General features: G+C 40.8%; 1 protein-coding gene across 2 annotated transcripts in view; it reads left to right on the top strand.

The window, feature by feature from the left end:
- The first annotated feature begins 1,603 nt into the window (after positions 1–1,603).
- nhsl2 (NHS-like 2) overlaps positions 1,604–23,423 on the top strand; it is a 322,641-nt gene continuing 300,821 nt past the window's right edge. The window contains exon 1 of one of the 2 annotated variants that reach the window (XM_043704715.1): positions 1,604–1,994. In XM_043704715.1, coding sequence (XP_043560650.1) covers positions 1,715–1,994 — 280 coding nt within the window. In that variant the 5' untranslated portion in view covers positions 1,604–1,714. The remainder of the gene's footprint in view (positions 1,995–23,423) is intronic. The other variant, XM_043704713.1, reaches the window with a different exon arrangement.

Raw genomic sequence — 23,423 nt, 5'->3', positions numbered from 1 at the left:
ATTTCTGCTCACTGAACTTCACCTGCTTCAGTTTGGCTCACCCATTTTACCTATTAATGTTCCTTTTCAACTTTCTGGTTGCACCTACATTATGTATTATGCCTATGATGTCCTTGTGGAAATGTAGCTTTCAAGAGAGAGGTGCTGCATTTTGGTAGGGCAAATCAGGCCAGGACTTATACACTTAATGATATGATCCTGGACAGAGTTGCTGAACAAAGGCACCTTGGACTGTAGGTTCATAGTTTCATGAAAATGGAGTCTCAGATAGACAGAGTTGAAGAAGGCATTGAGTACATTTGCCTTTATTGGTCAGTGCATTGAATACAGGAGTTGGGAGGTCACGTTGTGACTGTACTGGAGGTTGGTTAGGCCATATTTGGAATACAGTGCTGTTTCTCTTTTCCTTGCTATCGTAAGGATGTTGAAAGAGTTCGGAAAAAATTTGGAAGGATGTTGCCAGAGTTGTAGGGTTTGAGCTATAGGGAGAGGCTGATTAGGGCTGGGTCTGTTTTTCCTTGCAGCATCAGAGGCTGAGGGGAGTCATGAGGAGTATGGATAGGGTGAATAGTCAAAGTCTTTGTTCCCAGGAAAGGCGAGTCCAAAACTAGAGGGCAAAGGTTTAAAGTGAGAGCCAGAAGATTTCAAAGGGACCTAAGGGGCAACATTTTCATGCAGAAAGTGATGCGTGTATGGAATGAACTGCCAGAGGAATTGGTGGAGGTTGGTACATTTACAAGAGTTAAAAGGCATCTGGCTGGGTATATGAATAGGAAGGGTTTTGAGCGATATTGGCTAAATGCTGACAAATGGGACAAGATTAATTTAGGATATTTGATCGACATGGACAAGTTAGACCTAAGCGCCTGTATCGCTGCTGTACAACTCTATGACTCCGACAATTAGATTGGTGAAGACAATTAGTGATTTCGTTCAAATATACCAATTTGTATTTGGTGTGAATAATATCATTCCGTCTCTCAATACTTCTATTCATTGTTTTCTTACTCAACGTTACAAAATCAGTCCATATTAAAGAGGAAGCGATCACCAGACAAGTGACACATGTGACTGGACACATAAAGCGTTATGTTACAAATAGCAAAAAAAAGTTTTTCAAACTCTTTTATTTGAAGAAACAAAGTTATTTCCACTTTGGAATAAATCAACAAAGATGCTGCAGAAAGTCATTCTGAAAAGTGCACAGAACTTGCCAGTTGAAATGGATGAGAAGTACTCGCTTACATTGATTTAGCTGAACTCTGTCTCGGACTTTCCGCTGCTATCACGGGCAGGGACGTGACACTGGGAATTTCACAATATTGTGGAGCCAAAACTCGAGCCCTGCTTAAAAGGAAATGTCAGTTTCATCGCCTCGTTTACATTACGCAGCAGGATTACAAACAAATGGTGGAAAACTGGGGGGAGCGGGGGAAGAACCTTGGCGCATATTTATTTTAAAGAGAGCCTGTTAGATTTTAATTCTGAATAGATTTGGACCACTCCACAGCTGGTTAAATATGTATAGACCCCTCCTCTCCCAGTGAAACGGCGCTCTCTAGAGGCTGGAACATGATCTGTCAGAAAGCAAAGAGCGATCCCATTCACGGCTCAGGCTTGTTTTGCCCTGACAGCTGCTTGATTGCATTGCTTGCCTGGAATCATTTACTATTTTAGATTATTTTATTTGACATAGTTGTATTTTGAAAACAAAATGCCGTTTTGCAAGAGGATCGTACGCCCTGTGCAATTGTGCCGTTTGTACGGCGAAGACAGAAGGCTGTCAGCCTTGGAGAATCTGATCGATGTGTCCAGTTTTACTTTGGGAAGTGTCCTGAGGCAGCTTTCGGCTCTGGCGAGAGAGGCGGTCAGTGTGTTGGAGGAGATCGAGCTGGAGATCGGATCTATTAGTCACCGGGCGCTGCTACTGGAGGTCAGAATCATCGGTCTGCACAGATATGTGTCAGCCCTGGCTCTCAGACCTGCTGTACCCTGTGAGTACCAGAGAGCAACTTCTGTCCAGTTTCTTCAGTCAAATGAAGGGTGGGGCCGGGACTTCTTGGAAAAATCTTTTGTCAAACTTTTGTTTGTTGATTTACGGAGGCGGAAGACCCATGTGTCAATGTTATCAGCAATGTTATTGTGCCCAATACTGGACCTTTTTGTTGTGATTTCACATTATCGCACAGACACTTGAGCGCATGTCTGGCAGCTGGGTAAATGTTTGACAGGGTCATGCACAGATAAGAGTTGTAGAGGGAATCACAGCGATAAGCTTGGGATGCTGTGCATTGATTAATTTGGATTGCTGTATGAATGAAGTGACTTCTTGGACTACATTTCAGAACAATGATTGTTGTAGCTCAGTTCCTGAATGAATTCTCAGCTGGAATGGTGGTTAGGAACCGACATCAATTTGAAACATTCAAGGATAAAGTGAAAAAATTGAAGTTTAAAATCCGTCAGCCCCATTGTTAATAGCGCTGCCTGAAAGACAACTAACTGCTTCAGATTGGCCAGGAAGTTGACAGGCTACATCTCTGAGCACCACTGGGTTAGGTACAGTATTTCCAGCCGGTGATGCTGCAATGATAAATGATGCCAATATCTCCGGTATTACAGGGGGGGGGGGGGGGGACCTGGGTTCATGCTCCTCGTTACTGACCAGTGTCTGCTGATGGAAGTGTGCATTTCAGGGGAAATTAAAAACCAAGTTCAAATGCACATATGACACAGAACTGCTCAGGAAAGTTATTCAAGGGTTGTTTATTTAACTCAGCGCCATTAGGTGTACATATAGGCAATGGAGGGAAAAAACTATTTCTATACTGAATTTTTCTGGTTTAAGGGAAGTGAATGTTTCTTTATGCAGTAAGTTCTCTATTTATTTCTATGTAAATAAGGTAGAAGGGGTCACTGCAACACGTGTAGCTGATTTATTTCAATTCAGAAAGACTCGATGAACGTTATATTTTACCTCAAATATTCGCAAGTTACAGGTATGTGATCTTATTGTGTTCAAAGTTAGAGTCAAAACAATCTGATCTTGTTAAATGCTGGAGCAGACTTGGAGGTGATGAATGACTTACTCCTGTTCCTTATTTGCAGTTTCATAATGTTCTATTGAATTGAATTGCTGACCCCATATTCTCTTAACCATAAAACCAGTTATTAACCTCAGTAATATTCTCCATCTCTGCCTTAACTTTCAGCCTGCTAAGAAAAACCCATTCTTTCAGTATCTCCAAATTGTACTATTTTAATGCTTGTTTGGCTAGCCTCTCATCTTCCATCCTCCATAAACTCAAGTTTACTCAAATTCTTGCTGTTCATGATTTAACTCACTCAAACTCCTATTCATCTATCATCCCTCTGTTGGCTGCCCTACATTGGATTTTGCTCCACCAAACCTGATTTTAAATCTTTCATCTTTCTGTTGAAGCCTCTACGTGACCTTGCCCTTTGCTATTGTTGTACCTTCCATTCAGCAATTCACACAGGAACAAAAGTAGGCCATTCAGCCCTTCTAGCCTGCTTCACCATTCAATAACAACACGGCTGATCTGATTTTAATCTCAACTCTACATTCTGTAAGTTTCAATTAGATCCCCCCCCCCCCCCCATCCTTCTAAACTCCAGAGTATAGACCCAGAGTCCTCAAACATTCCTCATATGTTAAGCTTTTCATTTCTGAGACCATTCTCGTGAACCTCTCTGAACACACACCCAGGCCAGAACATCCTCCCTGAGATGGGGTCTAAAACTATGCAAAATATTCCAAATGTGGTCTGACCAGAGCACGAAGCTCATAAGGATCATTGCCTTAAATTCTTCAAGAACTGCATTCTTCCAATTCTGCCTCTTGTGGTTGAACCACTTTCTTTGCTCTAACATTAGGAACTTTGTCTACTTTACAGTCATCTAAGTCCTAAATTCTGAAATTTTCTTCCAAAAAAAACTTCACCTCTCTTAGCATTAAGACATTCCTTAAAACTTACAATTTGACCAAAATGTTAGTTATGGTACTTGAGTTCAGTGGCAGTTTTAAGTAAATATAGACCTTTAAAACACCTTAGGACATCTTATAAAACAAATTCTGAAACAGCTTTATGAACTTGAGTTATTATTGTTCCTTAAAGTCATTCAGATTTCTCATTTAGGTTGTATTTACTGCCAAGCTCTCAGTTCTTCATCCTTCTCTGCACTTTTGTTCAATATAGACCAACTAAGCAGAGATCTGATGATTGAAATGGATAGCAGAAATGAAAACCTTCACCTTTGTAGGAAAACAGCCAGCAGCAACAGCTGACTTGTCTGTTGGAAACAAAATAAACAGATATTGTCCGTGCTTTCAGTGTGCTTGCATGCAATTGATACACACCTGTTTTTCTCTCCAAATGGAACTCGTCTCAGAGATCCACTGTGTTAGATGTCAGCAGCCTTGACAAGCACACACACAGTTGTTGAGCTACAGCATGGCATTATCTCTGCTTCCTTTGTCAACAACCTGAATTCCACAGGAGAACAGCAACCAGAAAAGAAATCCACATGCTTCACACTGTAAATATTATTTGGAGGAAAGAAAAGTTCATAATGCTGCAAATTTGAAACATTGAACTACGTGGAAATTATGATGTAGAAGTAGTCCTTTAGTCATCTTAATTATTTTGTGTCAGTGTCTGTCCACCATATGAACAGCAATTTAGTCCAATTTATTTGTCCTGATTCCATAATATATTATCCCCATTCCTTCAAAAGCGTATCCAATGTATTGTTACATGTTGAAATGACTCTGCTTCAATCAGTAACTCCTGGAGTGCATTCCAAAGCCTGTCAATCTTCTGTGCATAAAAAGCAAAGTTCCTGCTGCTTTCTGATGCCACTTCAGATTGCTGGTATTGCATTTTCTCTAATTTTATTACCCTCTGTATACCTATATGGTTTTGGATGGGATTAGTTTTTCTTTCAGTAGATTTTTAGATTACAGTTAGTATTGTTCAAAAATAGTAGTTATTACTACCAATTTCACAATTCCTTTGTTAGAACTACTGCAATTAGGATTTCACATTAATACTGTTAAAAAGGCTTTATTATTATTTGACCAGTAGTTCATTACATGTTAGAGAATGTAATACCAAAAACTGTGAAATGTTGTGATCATTCTTTTTTATCATTCAAGATAATTATTTAGTGCTTAATTAGAGCTTGCCCCTGATGCATGGAATGCACCCAGCCTAGAGTTCTGACTACATGGATTGATGTAGTTCATCCAATCTCCCAGTAGCTAGTTGCAGTAAGTATGAGAATAGCTTTCTCAAGAACAATGTACACTAGAGAGAAATGTGAAGGTAGTTGTGTATTGTGAAATACAAACTAGAGCTTGTGTATTCTTTTTTTTCTATTTAAACAAACTCTGGGAGTGCAAAACTGACTCTGTGGAGTTTCTGAAGCTATTTCCATAACTTGAGACTCAAATGTAGTTGGTTCCTGATGGTTTCACCCTTTTTATATTACATTGTATTAGCACCTGCTACTCACGAGCAACATAAAGATGGCATAAGACCCAAAGGAGAGAAAGCCACTGCCAATTTAGTAGATAAAAGGTCCAAATTCAATCCCTGAATGTATTTTGTTAGCCAATTTCACAGGACCAGCACATATCTTTCTGGAAAGTATGTTTATGCATGTATAAAGAGAAAGAAGGGAAATAACGTGAATTCATATATTTATTTGCACAACCCCAGGATGTCCCAGAGCTCCTCACTTAGTCCAAAAACATTAATAAAAAGGGAAGAGCATACTAGTAGGTGTCGATTATCAGCTGTCTAACAATATTTATATTTTGGGACAAATAATTAAACATCAGAAAGAATGTGGAATTTCTAACAAATGCAAAGTACTAATTATAGAGGATTTTAATTTATAGAGGATTTTAATTTTCATATAGAGGGAAAGAGTAGTGTGGAAGATGAGTTTTAAAATGTTTTGATGATAACTTCTTAGAAGAATATATTTTGGAACCAACTAGATTAGATTAGATTACTTACAGTGTGGAAACAGGCCCTTCGGCCCAACAAGTCCACACTGACCCGCCGAAGCGAAACCCACCCATACCCCGACATTTACCCCTTACCTAACACTACTGGCAATTTAGCATGGCCAATTCACCTGACCTGCACATCTTTGGACTGTGGGAGGAAACCGGAGCACCCGGAGGAAACCCACGCAGACACAGGGGAGAATGTGCAAACTCCACACAGTCAGTCGCCTGAGTCGGGAATTGAACCCGGGTCTCATGGCGCTGTGAGGCAGCAGTGCTAACCACTGTGCCACCGTGCTGCCCACAACTGTTCTTAGTATTTTAGTATAGTCTAACTAGGAAGGATGAATTGATAATCTCATTGTAAACAATCATCTGCAAAAAAGTGAACACAATACTATTGGTTTCTATGTAAAGTTTGAGGCAAGTTAAGAATATTAAACTGAAAGCCAATTATTGGTGTGAAGGAGAAGTGGATTGAGGTTGATTAGGTAAATATACTAAAAGATGTGATGGTAGATAAACCGTGGGAAACATTAAACAAATTATTCAAAATATAGAACAAAAAAGGTTTTAATCAAAAAAGAACTCAGTGAAGAAAATTTCAACTCTAACTTACTGTGGAAATTAAGGATAGAATTGCAATAAGAGGCTTAAAATAATGTGAAAAATAACATTAAGCCTGAGAAATTTGAACAATTTAGGACCTAACAAAATTGACCAAAAACCTGATTATAAAGGGAAATTAGAGATGAAAGTAAACTGGAGATGATTATACAAATGGAATGTAAGAACTTTAGCAAGTATTAAAATGAGAAAAGTAGCTGAACTAAATGCTGGTCCTTTTGAGGCAGAGGCAGGAAAAAAATATCTTGGAGAATGAGAAATGGCAAGATGTTGAATAAATATTTTGTCTGTCTTCTCGATAGAAGATACAAATTACATTTCAGAAATAAAAGTTAGTCAAGGGACCAAGAAGACTAAAAAACGTATGGTGTTTAATGTTAGCAAAAAAACGTACTATAGAGGTTAAAGGATGAAAATCTGACGCACCTCAGGATCTGCATGATGGTCTGCATTCTAAAAGAGCTAGCTGCAGAGATAGAGAGAGCACTGGTTGTGATTTTCATAGATTCTACAATGGGCTAAGCAGATTGCAGCTTATCAATTGTAACATTATCATTCAAGAAATAAGCGAAAGAGAAAACACAGGATTTCAGACCACTTAGCATGACATCAGTCATCGGTGGAATGTTGGGATCTGTTATGAAAAAAAAATTGCAAAAACATAGTATGATCCAAAAGAGTCAATGTAATATTATAAAAAAGAAAATATGCTTGCCAAATTTATTTGTGTTTTTGAAGATTTAACTAATAGGGTAGTAAACCTAGTAGCCAGTAAACCTAGTGTGTTTGGATTTGCAAAAAGCAGCTGGTAAAGTGCCACACAAAAGGTTAATATAGAATATAAGAGCTCATGGACTTGGAATAATATAGTAGCATGAATGGAGGATTGATTATCCCTAGTCTTTATTTCCTCTTGTCATACAGGATATTTGAAAGTTGCTGGACTATAACTAGAGGAGTGCTTTTTTAATTTATTTGTGGGACAAAGGTGTCACTGGCTAGCTAGCATTTATTGCCTCTTCCTAGTTGCCCTTGAACTGCTGTAGTCCATGAAAGAGTAGTGCTGAACTTCAATAGTTTTCTATCCAAGTTAACATCTTAGACAGAGACTGAGAAGAATATGTCCAAGCTCATAGATTTATTAGGTATTTTAGCAGAGAAAACGGCCAATTTGGCTATTAAGTAGGGATGTACAGCACAGAAATGGAGCCTTTAGTCCAACTGGTCCATGCCAATCAGATATCCTCATCGAATTCCATTTGCCAGTATTTGGCCCATATCCCTCTAAACCCTTCCTACGTATATACCATCCAGAAGCCTTTTAAATCTTGTAATTGTACCAGCCACCACCACTTCCTCTAGCAGCTCATTCCAAACATGGACTAGCCCCTGTTGAAAATGTTGCCCCTTAAGTCCCTTTTAAATCTTTCCCTGCTTATCCTAAACCTATGCCCTTTAGTTTTGTGTCTGTGCTGGCTCACTGAAAAAGCAATTCACCTAGTAGCACTTCTCAGTCATCTTCCTACAGTACTGCACAATTTTCCATTCCAGATGATCAATTTCCTGTTGAATACTTCAATCGAATCTGCCGGCACTACTGTCTCAGACAGTGCATTCCTGATCCGAGCCATTTTGTGCTCATGTCAACATTGCTTTATTTTCTGAATTGCTTTAAATCTGTGTCCACTAGTTATTGCTTGCCAACAATACAAAGCAATTTAGCATTGTACACTGTGAGGAGGACCCATTCCTACAAAGAGATTGCAAGTTCTGTGAGGGGTAACAATATTGCAGTTGGAGTATGATGTGGCAAAGTGTGAGGTTACTCGTTTTAGTGTGAAGAATAGAAAGTAGAATATTTTTAATAGGTATCAAACTTTTAACATTGATGTTCAAAAGACGTGGATGTAATCAGAACAAAAAGTTAGCATGCAGGGAGAGTTTGCAATTAGGAAAGTAAATGTCATATTGGCTTTTATTGCAAGAGGTACAAGAACAAGAAGTCCTGCTATGATTATATAAGGTTTTAATGAGATCACAGCTTAAGTACTGTGCAGTTTTTAGGCTCCATGTTGGGGAAGGGTGCACTTGTCTCAGGGGCCTCACAGCATCAATCAGTATGCTGGTTATTGAGATGACTATATTACCTTTTGATGAGAGCCTGAGGAAACAGGAACTGTATCCTGTGGAGTTCATAAGAATGAGTAGTGATTTCATTAAATCATGCAAGAGTCTAATGTAGTTTGAAGGGTATACACACAGGCTGGGGATTCTAGAACATGCAGATCTAATTTCAGTAAGATATGCCAATCATTTAGGATGGAGATTAAGAGAAATTTCTTTCCAGAAAGAATTATGAAATTCTGTAATTCACTACCAGAGGGTTTTGAATGTTCCACCATTGAATACATTCAAAGCTGGTGTAGGCAGGTTTTTGATCTCACAACTGCCCACGTTAGGTGTGAATATGGAAGAAGAATTCATGCGGAATATCAGCCTTGATTATAATGGGTTATTCAGCAAACGTGACTTGATATTATGTACGTCTCCTATTATGTACACTCTTATAACCAGTTTACTCCATATTTTTCAATGTGATTCCTATTAAATGACTGTATTTTTAACTGTTTGTTTCATACTCATTTTATCACTGTTTTTGTATCCGTGGTGTACTTATCACAATTCCACTATCCTCTTCACCAACATAACTCTCATTGTTTCTGTGTGGTTTACATTTGTGTTCATTTCCTGGGTCAAGAAATAAAACTTTTAATGAAGTATTGATCATGGAGCACAGTCGCATTGAAGTTTGAAAAAGGCAAGAAAAACTGACGTAGTTAGAAATGAACTATAAGAGGCACATAACTTATCAGATGACTGTTGTATAAGAAAATTACTGGCAGAATTTCATCATGTATAGAAACAGCATTCAAATCTTGCATACATTTAGGCTTAGGGTGAGTTAAAGGTCATTGATGGGCAATGATTATTATTATTTGAATACAAAGCAAAGTTTCAACTGCATGGTAATGTTAAATAGGTGGAGAGAAAATCTCGATGAGTCATACTGTACTAATACCTATTCCTGGAGTACTTCTTATTTTAATTAGCTTTATTAATAATATCTAGATATATTGACAGTATTCCAAATTCAGGCTCTCTCAGTAAATGTTCATTATTTTATAATGGTTGTTTTCTCAATATAGGTGTCATCATTGATGGAATAGATTATCACTGCACGACATGATCCTGCAGTAAAAATGAATTACAAGAAATGCCTTGAGTTCTGCAATGTATGTATTAAGAATTTAATCATTGTTATATTTGAATGAATAATTGCAATTTTAACATTGTAGTTTTATTTTACAGAAAATGTTATGAACCGCAGATGACGTTGATGCATGGTAACTATTCCATTGTTGCTGACATTTTATTTTGAAAATACCCTCAAGGAGATACCATGAAACCAGTTGAAACAAAAGTTCTTTGTTTGACAGTTTAATAATTTTGAAGGGTGCATCAAAATAGGATTTATTTAAACTTGGATTTATTTTAATCATCTAAAATCTATTTAAATAACATCAATAGCTGTGATGTTGTGATATTTTTGTTCTGTTCTATAGAAACATTTGTAGCTAATGGTTGTGCTGATAGAGTTTATCATCATTAAATCAGAATTACTTCACCTGAACCAAACTGAATACAAGATCCCTGTGGAAAGGGCAAACAAAGCACTGGAGGAGAATTTAAATTGGTGAGGCTGAGGCATGGACAACCTTGGAGGAATTAAGAACAATGTCGTGAAAGCACAGTATAAAGTAAAATGTCCAAAATGAGGTATGAGAAAACCAACCATAGTGCACTTTGGGAAAAAGAGAAGAGCCAGGAAGGAAAAGATATTGAAAAAGTATAAAGATATTGAAGATTGTAAAATAAAAATCAGAGTTTCACAGTTATAAGCAAAACTTGAGAAATAAAGCCAAGAAACGAGAGGCAGTAATTAGAATTGGAGGACAATATGGCTGTATTTGTCTCCCTTCCCTCTGGTGAGTTTTGTGGTTTGGGACTATTTATTTCATGGTGGCAGAGTGGCACTGCTGCCTCACAGTGCCAGGGACCCGGGTTTGATTCTACCCTTGGGCGACAGACTGTCTGTGTGGAGTTTGTACATTTTCCCCATGTCTGTTTGGTTTTTCTGTTGGTGCTCCGGTTTCCACCCACAGTCCAAAGATGTGCAGGTTCGATGAATTGGACATAGGAAATTATCCCGTGGTAGCCAGGGATGTGCAGGCTAGGTGGATTAGGGGAAGGCAGGGTCACAGGGATAGGATAGGGGGTTGGGATGCTCTTTGGAGGGTTGGTGTGCACTCAATGGGTGGAATGTAGGGATTTTATGATCTAATCAAGCGGAGGGTGGTTGGTGGGCACGCTGATAAATTATTGCTTCCACTGTGATTAATACAATGATAGTAAGATCTTGGGATGAGCTGGGCATCCCACAGCTGATTGAGATTCTTAAGTGGCTAATTAATTCCTGCTTGTTTGCATTATTCCCCTTCCACAGATATCGTGTGGAAGGTAGGGGCTCCCTAGGGTGGGATCACCACAAGCAAATCTTTTCAAATGTTTCCCAGCGTGGGGTGGGGTTGGTGGGGGGGGGGGGCATTCAGAAAAAGGAAGGGAAAATGTCTTCTACTCAATGGCATGCAGTGCCTGATTGAGAGACTCCGGATCAGGAATTGGGTTTGAGGGAGTGAGTCACAGCCTGTCCCCACCATCAGCCATCACTCACCTGTGGTTTGAGAGTTGAGCAAGTATCCCAATCCCTGAATAGGAGTTGTATTGGCAGCAGTCACCACTTCTCAGGTGGCATTAGCAGCTTATAGAGCCACCAGCCTCTTTCAGCAGCTTTCAGCTGGTGGAACTCTCTTCCTCTGGGCTTCTTGATCCTGAGATAAGCCTGATGTTGGTCTGTCAAATGCCAGGTTGGCACACGATGTGATGGGTCCCCCGATGGCTCTCAATGGCTGTTCAGTCATCGGGCAATTCAGCTGTCACCTCTGTAAATTCAGGCTATGTTCCTGCCTCAAAGACAGTTGACTTATTGATGAAGCAAAGAATATAAATTTCAAGAGAGATATGATGTTATGATGAACATAGAATAAAGATGGAGTTGAGGGGTTATGAGGAGCATGGTCTTTGGTACAACAACCTCTGTTTAAGATGCATGCTGATAACATGGTTTCATTTTAACATAGTTTGTAAATAATGCAACTTATTTTAATAGTGCTGTTTCTATTTTTATTAAAATGTTGTGTGGTGAAGAGCTGTGTTGCAACTACACATGTTCAGGCTGACTAGCTCTCTCATTGCTACTACTCCTGACAAATCAATTTACAGGCTCTCTCAAAACACTTCTCTTTATCTCCCTTTGGTGTGAGAGAGGGCTGAGGCAAGACATGCATGAGGGAGGCAGTGAGTAGATTTAGAAAATGAAACCTTGAGCATGGTGACTCTGGAGAGGAGATAAACTTAGAGTCATAGAGTCATAGAGATGTACAGCATGGAAACAGATCCTTCGGTCCAAATTGTTCATGCCAACCAGATATCCCAACCCAATCTAGTCCCACCTGCCAGCACCAGGCCCATATCCCTCCAAACCCTTCCTATTTATACACCCATCCAGATGCCTTTTAAATGTTGCAATTGTACCAGCCTCCACCACTTCCTCTGGCAGCTCATTCCATACGTGTATCACCCTCTGCATGAAAATGTTGCCCCTTAGGTCTCTTTTATATCTTTCCCCTTTCACCCTAAATCTATGCCCTCTAGTTCTGGACTCTCCCACCCCAGGGAACAGACTTTGTCTATTTACTCTATCTATGCACCTCATGATTTTATAAACCTCTATAAGGTCACCCCCTCAGCCTCTGACGCTCCAGTGAAAGCAGCCTAGCCTATTCAACCTCTCCCTATAGCTCAAATCTTCCAACCCTAGCAACATCCTTGTAAACCGTTTCTGAACCCTTTCAAGTTTCACAATATCTTTCCGATAGGATGGAGTCCAGAATTGCATTAAATATTCCAAAAGTGGCCTAACCAATGTCCTGTACAGACACAACAAGACCTCCTAACTCCTGTACTCAATACTCTGACCAATAAAGGAAAGCATACCAAATGCCTTCTTCACTATCTTATCTAACTGTGACTCTACTTTCAAGGAGCTATGAACCTGCACTCCAAGGTCTCTTTGTTCAGCAAGTCCCTAAGACCTTACCATTAAGTGTGTAAGTCCTGCTAAGATTTGCTTTCCCAAAATGCAGCACCTCACATTTGTCTAAATTAAACTCCAGTTGCCACTTCTCAGCCCATTGGACCATCTGTTCCAGATCCTGTTGTAATCTGAGGTAACTTTCTTCGCTGTCCACTACACCTCCAATTTTGGTGTCATCTGCAAGCTTTCTAATTATACGTCTTATGCTCACATCCAAATCATTTATATAAATGACGAAAAGTAGCAGACCCAGCACCGATCCTTGTGGCACTCCACTGGTCACAGGCCTCCAGTCGGCAAAACAACCCTCCACCACCATCCTCTGTCTTCTACTTTTGTGCCAGTTCTGTATCCAAATGGCTAGTTCTCCTTGTATTCCATGAGATCTAACCTTGCTAACCAGTCTCCCATGGGGAACCTTGTCGTCACCTTACTGAAGTCCAGATAGATCACGTCTACCACTCTGCCCTCATCAATCCTCTTTGTTACTTCTTCAAAAAAAACTCAATCAAGTTTTTGAGACATGATTTCCCGCACACAAAGCTATGTTAACTATCCCTAATCAGTCCTTGCCTTTCCAAATACATGTACATCCTGTCCCTCTGGATTCCCTCCAACAACTTGCCTACCACTGACATCAGGCTCACTAGTCTATAGTTCCTGGCTTGTCCTTACCACCTTTCTTAAATAGTGGCACCATGTTAGCCAACCTCCAGTGTTCAGGCACCTCACTTGTGACTATTGATGATACAAGTATCTCAACAAGTGGCCCAGCAATTACTTCCCTAGTTTCCCACAGAGTTCTAGGGTACACCTGATCAGGTCCCTGGGGATTTATCCACTTTTATGCATTTCAAGACATCCAGCACTTCCTTCTCTGTAATATGGACATTTTCAAGATGTCACCATCTATTTCCCTACATCTATATCTGCCAAGTCCTTTTCCAAAGTAAATACTGATGCAAAATACTCGTTTAGTATCTCCCCCATCTCCTGTGGCTCCACACAAAGGCTGCCTTGCTGATCTTTGATCTCTACTCAGTTACCCTTTTGTCCTTAATGTATTTATAAAAATCCTTTGGATTCTCCTTAGCTCTATTTGCCAAAGCTATCTCATGTTCCCTTTTTGCCCTCCTGATTTCCCTCTTAGGTATACTCCTACTGCCTTTATACTCTCCTAAGGATTAATTCAATCTATCTTAATATACCTGACGTGCTTCCTTCTTTTTGTTAACCAAACCCTCAATTTCTTTAGTCATCCAGCATTCCCTATACCTACCAGCATTTCCTTTCACCCTGACAGGATGAATTACTGTCACTGGACTCTAGTTATCTCATTTCTGAAAGCTTCCCATTTTCCAGCCGTCCCTTTACCTGAGAACACCTGCCCCCAATCAGCTTTTGAAAGTTCTTGCCTAATACTGTCAAAATTGGCCTTTTTCCAATTTAGAACTTCAACTTTTAGATCTAGTCTATCTTTTTCCATCACTATTTTAAAACTAATAGAATTAGAGGGTCACTAAGGGGCAGTGATGGGAGAGTTGGGTGATGGAAGCGACAAGCAGCAAGGTCGGGGGAGGGAACTGTCAAGCAGGAAAATCAAAAGAGGGATGTTAGGGAGGGTCAGGACAGAGAGGTGAATGTGAGAGTCAGGAAAGGAATGTGCTGAGGAGTGGGAAGTGAGAGAGAGGGAGTGCAGAGAGAGAATCAGGAGAGGAAATTGATGAGCAGATTTGGGAGAGTAATGTAGTGAGGAAACAGCAGTGAGTGGGAGATAAGTCCCAAGAAGGCGATGTTAGTAAGTTTAGTTTTGAGTCAGTTAGGTTCTAGGCAACAAAATTAATATGAAAAGTAGAGGTCTGGAAAGTTACCCACCTTTACTAGATGCTTTCTTACAGGAAAGCACTTTTGGTTTAGTACATTTCTATTAAGCACACTTTTTAGGGACATATTAGGAGTTCAACTTGAGGAATGAATGTTCCGCAAAGAGAGAAATAATGAATTGGAAGCTTGTTTTATAGCATGAAGTTAATACAAAACAAACTTTATTGAGGATGTAAGACATTTGACTGATCTGATCAGTTTCATTTCCAGCTGGCCAGCTGAAGTTAAAATACCCTTTATCACTGCTTGTGTCACAGTGGTTAGCACTCTTGCCTCAGAGCATCAGGGACACAGGTTGGATTACAGCCTTGTACGACTGCCTGTGTCGAGTTTACACGTGCTCCCTGTTTCCATTTGGGCTTCTGCTGGGTGCTCCGTTTTTCTTCTACCATCCAAAGATATTCAGGTTAGGTTAATTAGACATGCTAAATTGTCCATAGTGTCTAGGGATGGACAGGCTAAATGCATGAAATATGCCAGGTCACAGGGATAGGGTTGGTGGCTGGGTCTGTGTAGGATTTTCTTCAGAGGGTCAGTGCAGGACATCTTAGGCCGAATAGCCATTTTCTGCCCTGCCAGGATCCTATGATTGTTAATTTGCACATACTTTCGGTTCAGTTTTAATACTTTATTTTGAGTAGTTCTGTAAACCCCTTTAGAGGATGGACTTTTCAGTCATGGAGAGAGTCAGGCTGATTTTCAAGGTTTCTCAGGATGATGGGAACGACGAGAAAGCCCTCAAAATGGGTACTTGTTTAAAAAAATTAAAACGTGAAAGTTAAGGATGAATGGAAATTATGTCTGGAATTACTTTCTTATCAGTTGAATCATTAAACATTTTGGGAAAGATTTTTAAAATGAAAATCATTCATCAGCAAGAATTATTGAAGCTAGAATGCAATATTTCTCTTCTATCAATATTATACCTAAAGATTCCTCTAACGCTTCTTGCTCATCCCGACAGGATATATGCTTTACAAGTGTGTATATAATTGTCATTTGACCATTGACCAATCATCAGCTTTTTTTCTGCTTCACTTTTAATCTTGGATTTCTTTAGTTTGCCAGTAGTGATATGAAGAGATAGTGAGGACTGCAGATGCTGGAGAAGTCAGTGTTGATAAACTGTGGAGCTGGAAACAGCACAGTAGGTCAGGCAGCATCTGAGGAACAAGAAAGTTGATGTTTTAGTCCTAACTCTTCATCAGGACTGGGGGGTGGTGGGGATGAAGGTGAAGTAGGGCTAGGGGAAAGGTATGTGGGATGGCAATAGGTGGGTGAAGACAGGAGGTGATTGTAATATATTGGTGCAAGGTGTGGAGTGGATAGGTCAGAAGGAAGATGGACAGGTAGGTCAGGTCAAGAGGGTGGAGCTGAGTCAGAGGGTTGGATCTGGGAGGAGGGGAGGGGAGGAGAGATTTGGAAACTGGTGAAGTCAACGTTGAAGCCGTGTGTTGTAGGCTCCCGGGGCAAAAGATGAGGTGTTTCTCCTCCAGTTTGCAGGTGACCTTGGTTACGTGGTGGAGAAGGCCCAGAGTGGAGATGTCTTCAAGGGAGTGGGAGGGAGAGTTAAAATGGATGGCTACAGGAAGGTGGGGTTGGTTGGTGAGTACGGACTAGAGATGTTCCCTGAAGTGTTCCGCGGGTTTGCGCTCAGTCTCTCAGATGTAGAGGAGACCAGACTGAGAGGAACAGATGCAGAAAATGAGGTTTGAGGATATGCAAGTAAATCTTTGCCAGATTTGAAATGATCCTTTGGGGCTTTGGACAGAGGTGAGGTGGGGGGAGGTGTGCACACAGGTTTTGCACCTCTTACAGTGCCAGGTGTGGAGAGGGAATTGGTGGAGAGCATGGACTTAACAAGGGAGTCGGAGAGGGAATGGTCCCTATGGAATTTAGATAGGGGTGGGGAAGGAAATAAATTTTGGGGTGGGGTGGGGTGGCAAAAATGGCGGAGGATGATACATGGTTTGGAGACTAGTGGGATGGAATGTGACAACCAGGAGGATTATATCCTTGTTGTGGTTGAGGTGCTGAGGTTTGAGGGCTGTTCTGCTGGAAATGGAGGAGTTATGATTGAGGGCATTGGTGATAAAAGGGGGAAATTACAGTCCTGGAAGTAGGAGGACATCTGCGATGGAATTCTCATTCTGGGAACAGATACAACAGAGGCAGAAGAATTGGCAGTAAGGGATCACATTTTTACAGGAGGGATGTTGGGATGAGACGTAGTCAAGGTAGCTGTGGGAGTCGGTGGGTTTGAAGTAGATGTCAGTGATAAGTCGGTCACTGGAGACAGAGATGGAGAGGTCCAAGAAAGGGTGGGAAGTGTCGGAGATGGTCCACGTGAATTTGAGGTCAGTGTAGAGGTGTTGGTGTCGTGAATGAACTACTCAAGCTCCTTGTGGGAGCATGAGGCAGTGCTGATACAGTCATTAGTGTAACAGAGGAAAAAGGGGATGGTGCAGGTGTATCTGTGGCAAAGGGATTATATCACATATCCCACAAAGATGCAGGTATAGGTGGGACCCATGTGGGTACTCATAGCTGGGAGGATTGAAAGAAATTGTTTAGGGTGAGGACCAGTTCTGCCAATTGAATGAAATGTTGGTGGAGGGGAACTGGGTGAGTTGTCAGGAGAGGAAGAAATGGAGGGCTTTTGGGGCTTCTTCATGGGGGATAGAGTTATAGAGGGACTGGATGTCCATGGTGGAGGTGAGGTGTTGGGGGCTGGAGAATTGGAAGTCATGGAGGAGGTGGAGTGTGTGGGTGGTGTCTCGAACATTTGTGGGGAGTTTCTGGACCAAAAGGGACAGGATGGAGTGGACATAAGTGGAGTTGAGTTCAGTAGGGTAGGAGCAGGTGGTGACAATCGGTCGATCGGGGCAGTCAGGTTTGTGGTTATTGCATAAGACATAGAACCAGGCAGTGCCGGGTTGGGGAACTATGAGATTGGAGGCTGAGTATGGGTGATCATCTGAGGTGAAGAGATTGTGGATGTTCTTGGAGATGATGGCTTGGTGCTGAGAAGTGGAGTCGTGGTGGAGGGGATGGTAGGAGGAGGTGTCAGCGAGTTGGCATCTGGCCTCATTGATATGACTAACATTCCTGTAAATATTCTTGTCTTATATCTCCTAAATTCCAGTTCCAGTGCCTCTTCCTCACTTTGACCACTTTTGGCATAGTGTACAACTTCTAAATGTATTGAATGCCTCACTTCCCCAAGAATGTTGCTGCCCGTGCAAGATTTAAAACTCAAATTTATAGTCAACTTACTTTTATTCCTTTTTCACCAAATTTATTACTCATTTCTTCTTAATGATTTCCTGCTATATAACTTATAAAGTTTCACCTTATTTTATGGTTAGTTTTAAAAGCAATAATATATAAAGCAACTCATTCTATAATGCTGGAATAAACTGGTAACACTGAAATGATGGAACATGTTTTGTATATCTGAATAGGAAACTCTAATTCAAACCAATACTTATTGCTAGTAATTACCAGTAATTTTATTACTAACATTTGCAAGTTTCACTGGTTTTCACTGGTCTTATCTTGTCAGTCTGTTTTTTTTTCCCATTTCTTTAACTCTAAATGAAAATTTAGAATGTGATGGTTTTTCACTTTTCTACGAGGAAACTAAAAACTAATAATTGAGTTGAGATCATTGAAAGTCATTTCATTTTGGACAGTTTTGTCCTAGCAGATAGCTATATGACAAATTGTTCCAGATGTAGGATCCTTTGGTTAAAAGACACTGGGAGTGTTTGTTATATAAGGCTGAAAGTCCAGTCCATCACTGGGAGGACAACCATGGTTGAAGAAGGACAAGTTAGAACGTGGAGTCAAATAACTTCTGTGAATGTCATCACTTTTCTTAAATATTGTGAATGAACCATTTTTGACCAAATATTTGGTATTGGACAGCATGGTGGCTCAGTGGTTAGCACTGCTACCTCACAATAGCAGGGATCTGGGTTAATTTCAGCCCCAGGTGACTGTCTGTGTAGAGTTTGCATATTCTCCCTGTGTCTGCATGGGTTTCCTCCCATAGTCCAAAGATGTGCTGATTAGGTGGATTGGCCATGCTAAATTGCCTAGGATGTCCGAGGATGTACAGCATAGGTGGATTAGCCATGGGAAATGCAGACTTATTCGGATAGGGTAAGGAAATGGGTCTGTGTGTGATGCTCTTTGGAGCCTGGTGTGAACCTGATGGGCCAAATGGCCTCCTTCCACCCTGTAGGAATTCTACAATTCTATTTCTGTCTGAAGTGGTATCATGGTCACTGAATTAAAAATCGGCATAATTATTAATTTATTTGTACATCAACCAGTGTACCTCCTAAAACTGAAAATTCTCCCCCATTACCCCTTAGTAGATTTTCGCTTGAATTATCTTTGTTGCTTTTTTTTTTGTGGAATTGTGCTTTTCGCAGTTTGTAAGTCTTGTTGTGCAGTAATTCCTATTTATTTTGGGTGTTACAGTCTTTGAACATCTGTACTCCAGTCTGTATTTCTTGTTATCATTCTCAAGAAAACTCATTCTTTTTCACAGTTTGTGACTTTTGTCCCATTTGGCAAAGCACAAAGCAGAAACGCAGGACTGTAACAGTGTTCTGTAATACATGCTTCAAGATGTAAGGCATAAATTCTCTGGCAAGCAGTAGCAGCAAATGAAAAACACATTTGTTCTTGGGACTGAGTTAGCAAAACACCCTCTTGAACCTACCTGGATGATCAGTCACAACTTGACTACACATTTTGCCAGCATTCTGTGTTCAACAGTGCTTGAATGAACTCATTCGTGATAATCTGCATTCTAAAACTATCATTCAGTCATCATTTGACAGCTAATAGTGATTTGTTAAAAACAATGACCTTGAAATGAAATCACACAGCACTTGAGTCACATCAATTGCAAATATTTATTTGCGTTAAAAATGGTCACCAGCATTCAGCTGGAATCATTGGAAATCAGCTAACGAAGAATGAGGCTGAAAGAAAGCAACAAGCATTAATCAAGGCATCCTCCGCCTAGATGCAATCGAGAAAGGAACTCTTTTAAGTTGAGAGACACGTCTCAGGCATTTTTCTAAGTCCCAGCTACAGTGGTAGTACAGTAATTGTTTAACACAGACAAATCACTACCATAATCATTATTACAATATTAACATAAATTATGTTAGTTATTATGATGTGATACAGTAGCTTTTCAATATCCCACAAATACTGGATCAGATCTAAGCTCTGCAGTCTTGCCATATCCTGCCATGAATGGTGCTGGATAATTAAACAATCAATAGAAAATGGGGTTCCTCAAATATCCTTATCCTCAAACTTAGCTCAGCAAACCAGTGCAAAATATAAGGCCAAAGTCTTTGCATTGATCTTCAACTAAATGTTTGGAGTACATGATGATCCCTCTTGCTCTTATGGCTTGCTCCAGAGGTGCCCAGCATCACAGATGCCAATCTTTAACCAATTCAGTTAAAAATCACACAACACTAGTCTATCACTATCACCTGATGAAGGAGTCTGAATCCGAAAGCTAGTGTGCTTCCAATTAAACCTGTTGGACTATAACCTGGTGCTGTGTGATTTTTAACTTTGTACACCCCAGTCCAACACCAGCATCTCCAAATTTTAACCAATTCAATTCACTTGAAGTGATATCAAAAAGTTGTTGAAGTTGCTTGATACTGTAGAAGCTATTTGCCTGACAACATTGCAGCAATAGTAGGAAGGACTTGTGCTGTAGAACTAGACATATCCATGGTTTAGGATGTTCTAGTACAGCTACAATACTGAAATCAATCTGACAATGTGGAAAATAACCCAGTTATGTCCTGTGCACAAGACGTGGAACAAATCCATCCTGGCCAATTACCACCTCATCAGTCCACACTTGATCATCAGTAAAGTGATGGGAAGGGTCATCAACACTACTATCAAGCAGAAATATCTGCTTACTGATGCTCTATTTGTGTTTTGCCAGGACCACTCAGCCCTGACCTAATTATAGCTTGGTACAAACATGGACAAAAGAATAGAATTACAGAGTGAGATAAAAGTGGCTGCCCTTGATACCAAGGCAGCATTTGATCAAGCATGATATTGAGAAGTCCTCGTAAAGAGTTTGCACATTCTCCCCATGTGTCTGCTTGGGTTTCCTCCGGGTTCTCTGGTTTCCTCCCACAATCCAAAGATGTGCAGGTTAGGTGAATTGGCCATGCTAAATTGCCCATAGTATTAGGTGCATTAGTCAGGGGTAAATATAGAGTAGGGGAATGGGTCTGGGTGCGTTACTCGTCGGAGTGTCAGTGTGAACTTGTTGGGCCGAAGGGCCTGTTTCCATACTGTAGGGAATCTAATCTAATCTAATCTAAAGTTGGAGTCAATGGAAACCAAGGGGAAAAGTTCCTGTGTTGGAGTCATACCTAGTAAAAGAAAGCTGGTAGTTGAAGATCATCTATCTCAGCTATTTTCATATCATTCATCAGATGTAAGATGTTGACTCACCAATTGCCCAGAGGACAGTTAAGAGTCAGTCCCATTGCTATGGATCTGGAGTCATTTGTAGACCAGACTAGGTAAGGATGGCAGCTTCTTTGTCTAAATGCATTAGTGAAGATGCATTAGATGGGTTTTTCTGATAATAGATTCATGGTCATAATTAGACTCATTGAATTCAATAAAAATCTGAAATTAAATACCAACAGTTGCCATAGTGGAGTTTGAGCCCAGGTCCCTCGAACATTAGATGAATTTCTGGATTAATAGTCTAGCAATTTAATACCATCCCCTTTCCTCAACCTTCTTCATCAATTACCTTCCTTCTATCATAGATTCAGAAATGGTGATATTCACTGACAATTGTACATTGCTGAGCACCATTCATGACTCCTAGGTATTGAAACAGTCCATGCCCAAGTGCAGCAAGACCTGGACAGTATCCAGTCTTAGAATGAAAAGTGACAGGTAATGTTTGGACTACACAAATTCAATTCAACGGCCATCTCCAGCAAGAGAGGATCTAATCATTGCTCCTTGACCGTCAATGAAATGGGTTACCATTGACCAGAAAATGAACTGGGCTAGCCATACAAATTCTGTAACTATAAGAGCAGGTCAGACACTAGGAATTCTGTGGCAAGTAACTAGCCTCCTGTCTCTTGAGTGCTTGTCCAGCAATTACAAGGCACAAGTCGTGGGTCTGATAGAATACACCCCATTTGCCTGTGTGAGTACAGCTCTGACAACAATCAAGATGCTTGACTCCATACCGGACAAAGCAGCCTGCTGGACTGGCACGCCAACCACCAACTTCAACATTAATTTCCTCTGATACCAACACTCAGTAGTAGCCGTGTGTACCATCTATACTACACACTTCAAGGCTAGGTTCCATGGAATACTTTCCAAACCCACGATCAGTTCCATTGAGAACATAACTGTGTCAGGTGCATAGAAAAACCACAACTTATAGTCACTCACCATCCTGACTCAGAAATATATTGTCATTCCTTTAATGTCGCTGGGTCAAATCCTGAATTCCCTCTCTGACAGCTCTATGGGTGTTCCTACATCTGAGGGACTGCAATGGTTCAAAATGGGAGCTCATCACCACCTTCTCCAGGGCAAATAGGGAAGGACAGGGATGTGCCTATCCATTAATATATAAATTAAAAAATAAATTATTATGTGGTATTAGAGTGCATTCTCCTTCCCCATTCCTCACCTGCTCCATCTTGTCCCCTTCTGATCTCCTCTACCCTCTCTAACTCCCATATTTTAAATCCTCCTCTTCAATTTATCTGCTTGCTGCATTCTCCTCCCCTCGTCTCACTGCGTCTACTCCATCGCTCTCCTTGCCAATCAGTCCTCTCTCGCCTGCGCCATGTCATCCCCCTCCACCTTCCTCTCCCCTACCTTTTCCTCTCTACTCCCTCATCCTTTCCCTTCACATCCCTTTGTCTTCCACCTTCTCTGCATCCCATACACCTCTTTCTCTCCCTTCACCTACCCTGTCACTCCTTCATCTCCATCATCCATTGATTCTCCTCTTCCTCTCCAGACTCTTCCCATTTCCACCTCGTCTTTCCTGCCATTCTATGTTCTCTTTTCTGCTGCCCCATTTGTTCTTCGCAATTCCCTACCTCTCCCTCCCTCTAATTCCCCACCACCTCCCTCATAGAATCTCTAAAGTGCAGAAAGAGGATATTCAGCCAATTGCGTCTGCACCAAGCTTCCAAAGAACATCCCATTCAGACCCGGCCCCCCACTCTATTCATGTAATTCCACATTTCCCATGACTAATTCACCGAGGCTACACATCCCTTGACATTTTCGGCAATTTAGCATGGCCAATCCACCTAACCTACACATTATTGGACCATTAGAGGAAACTGGAGCATCTGGAGGAAACCCAGGGAGAACATGCAAACTCAACACAGACAGTTGTGCTTGTGGCTGGAATCAAACTCTAGACCCTGGCACTGTGAGGCAGCCTTGCTAATCACAGTACTGCTATGCCACCCTGTCTCACTCTCTGTCTCTCTTTCTCTCTCTCTCTCTCTCACTCAGTTCCCTAAT

Source organism: Chiloscyllium plagiosum, chromosome 15 (assembly GCF_004010195.1).
Source record: "Chiloscyllium plagiosum isolate BGI_BamShark_2017 chromosome 15, ASM401019v2, whole genome shotgun sequence".
NCBI lineage: Eukaryota > Metazoa > Chordata > Chondrichthyes > Orectolobiformes > Hemiscylliidae > Chiloscyllium > Chiloscyllium plagiosum.
This window is presented reverse-complemented; position numbering and strand designations above follow the sequence as displayed.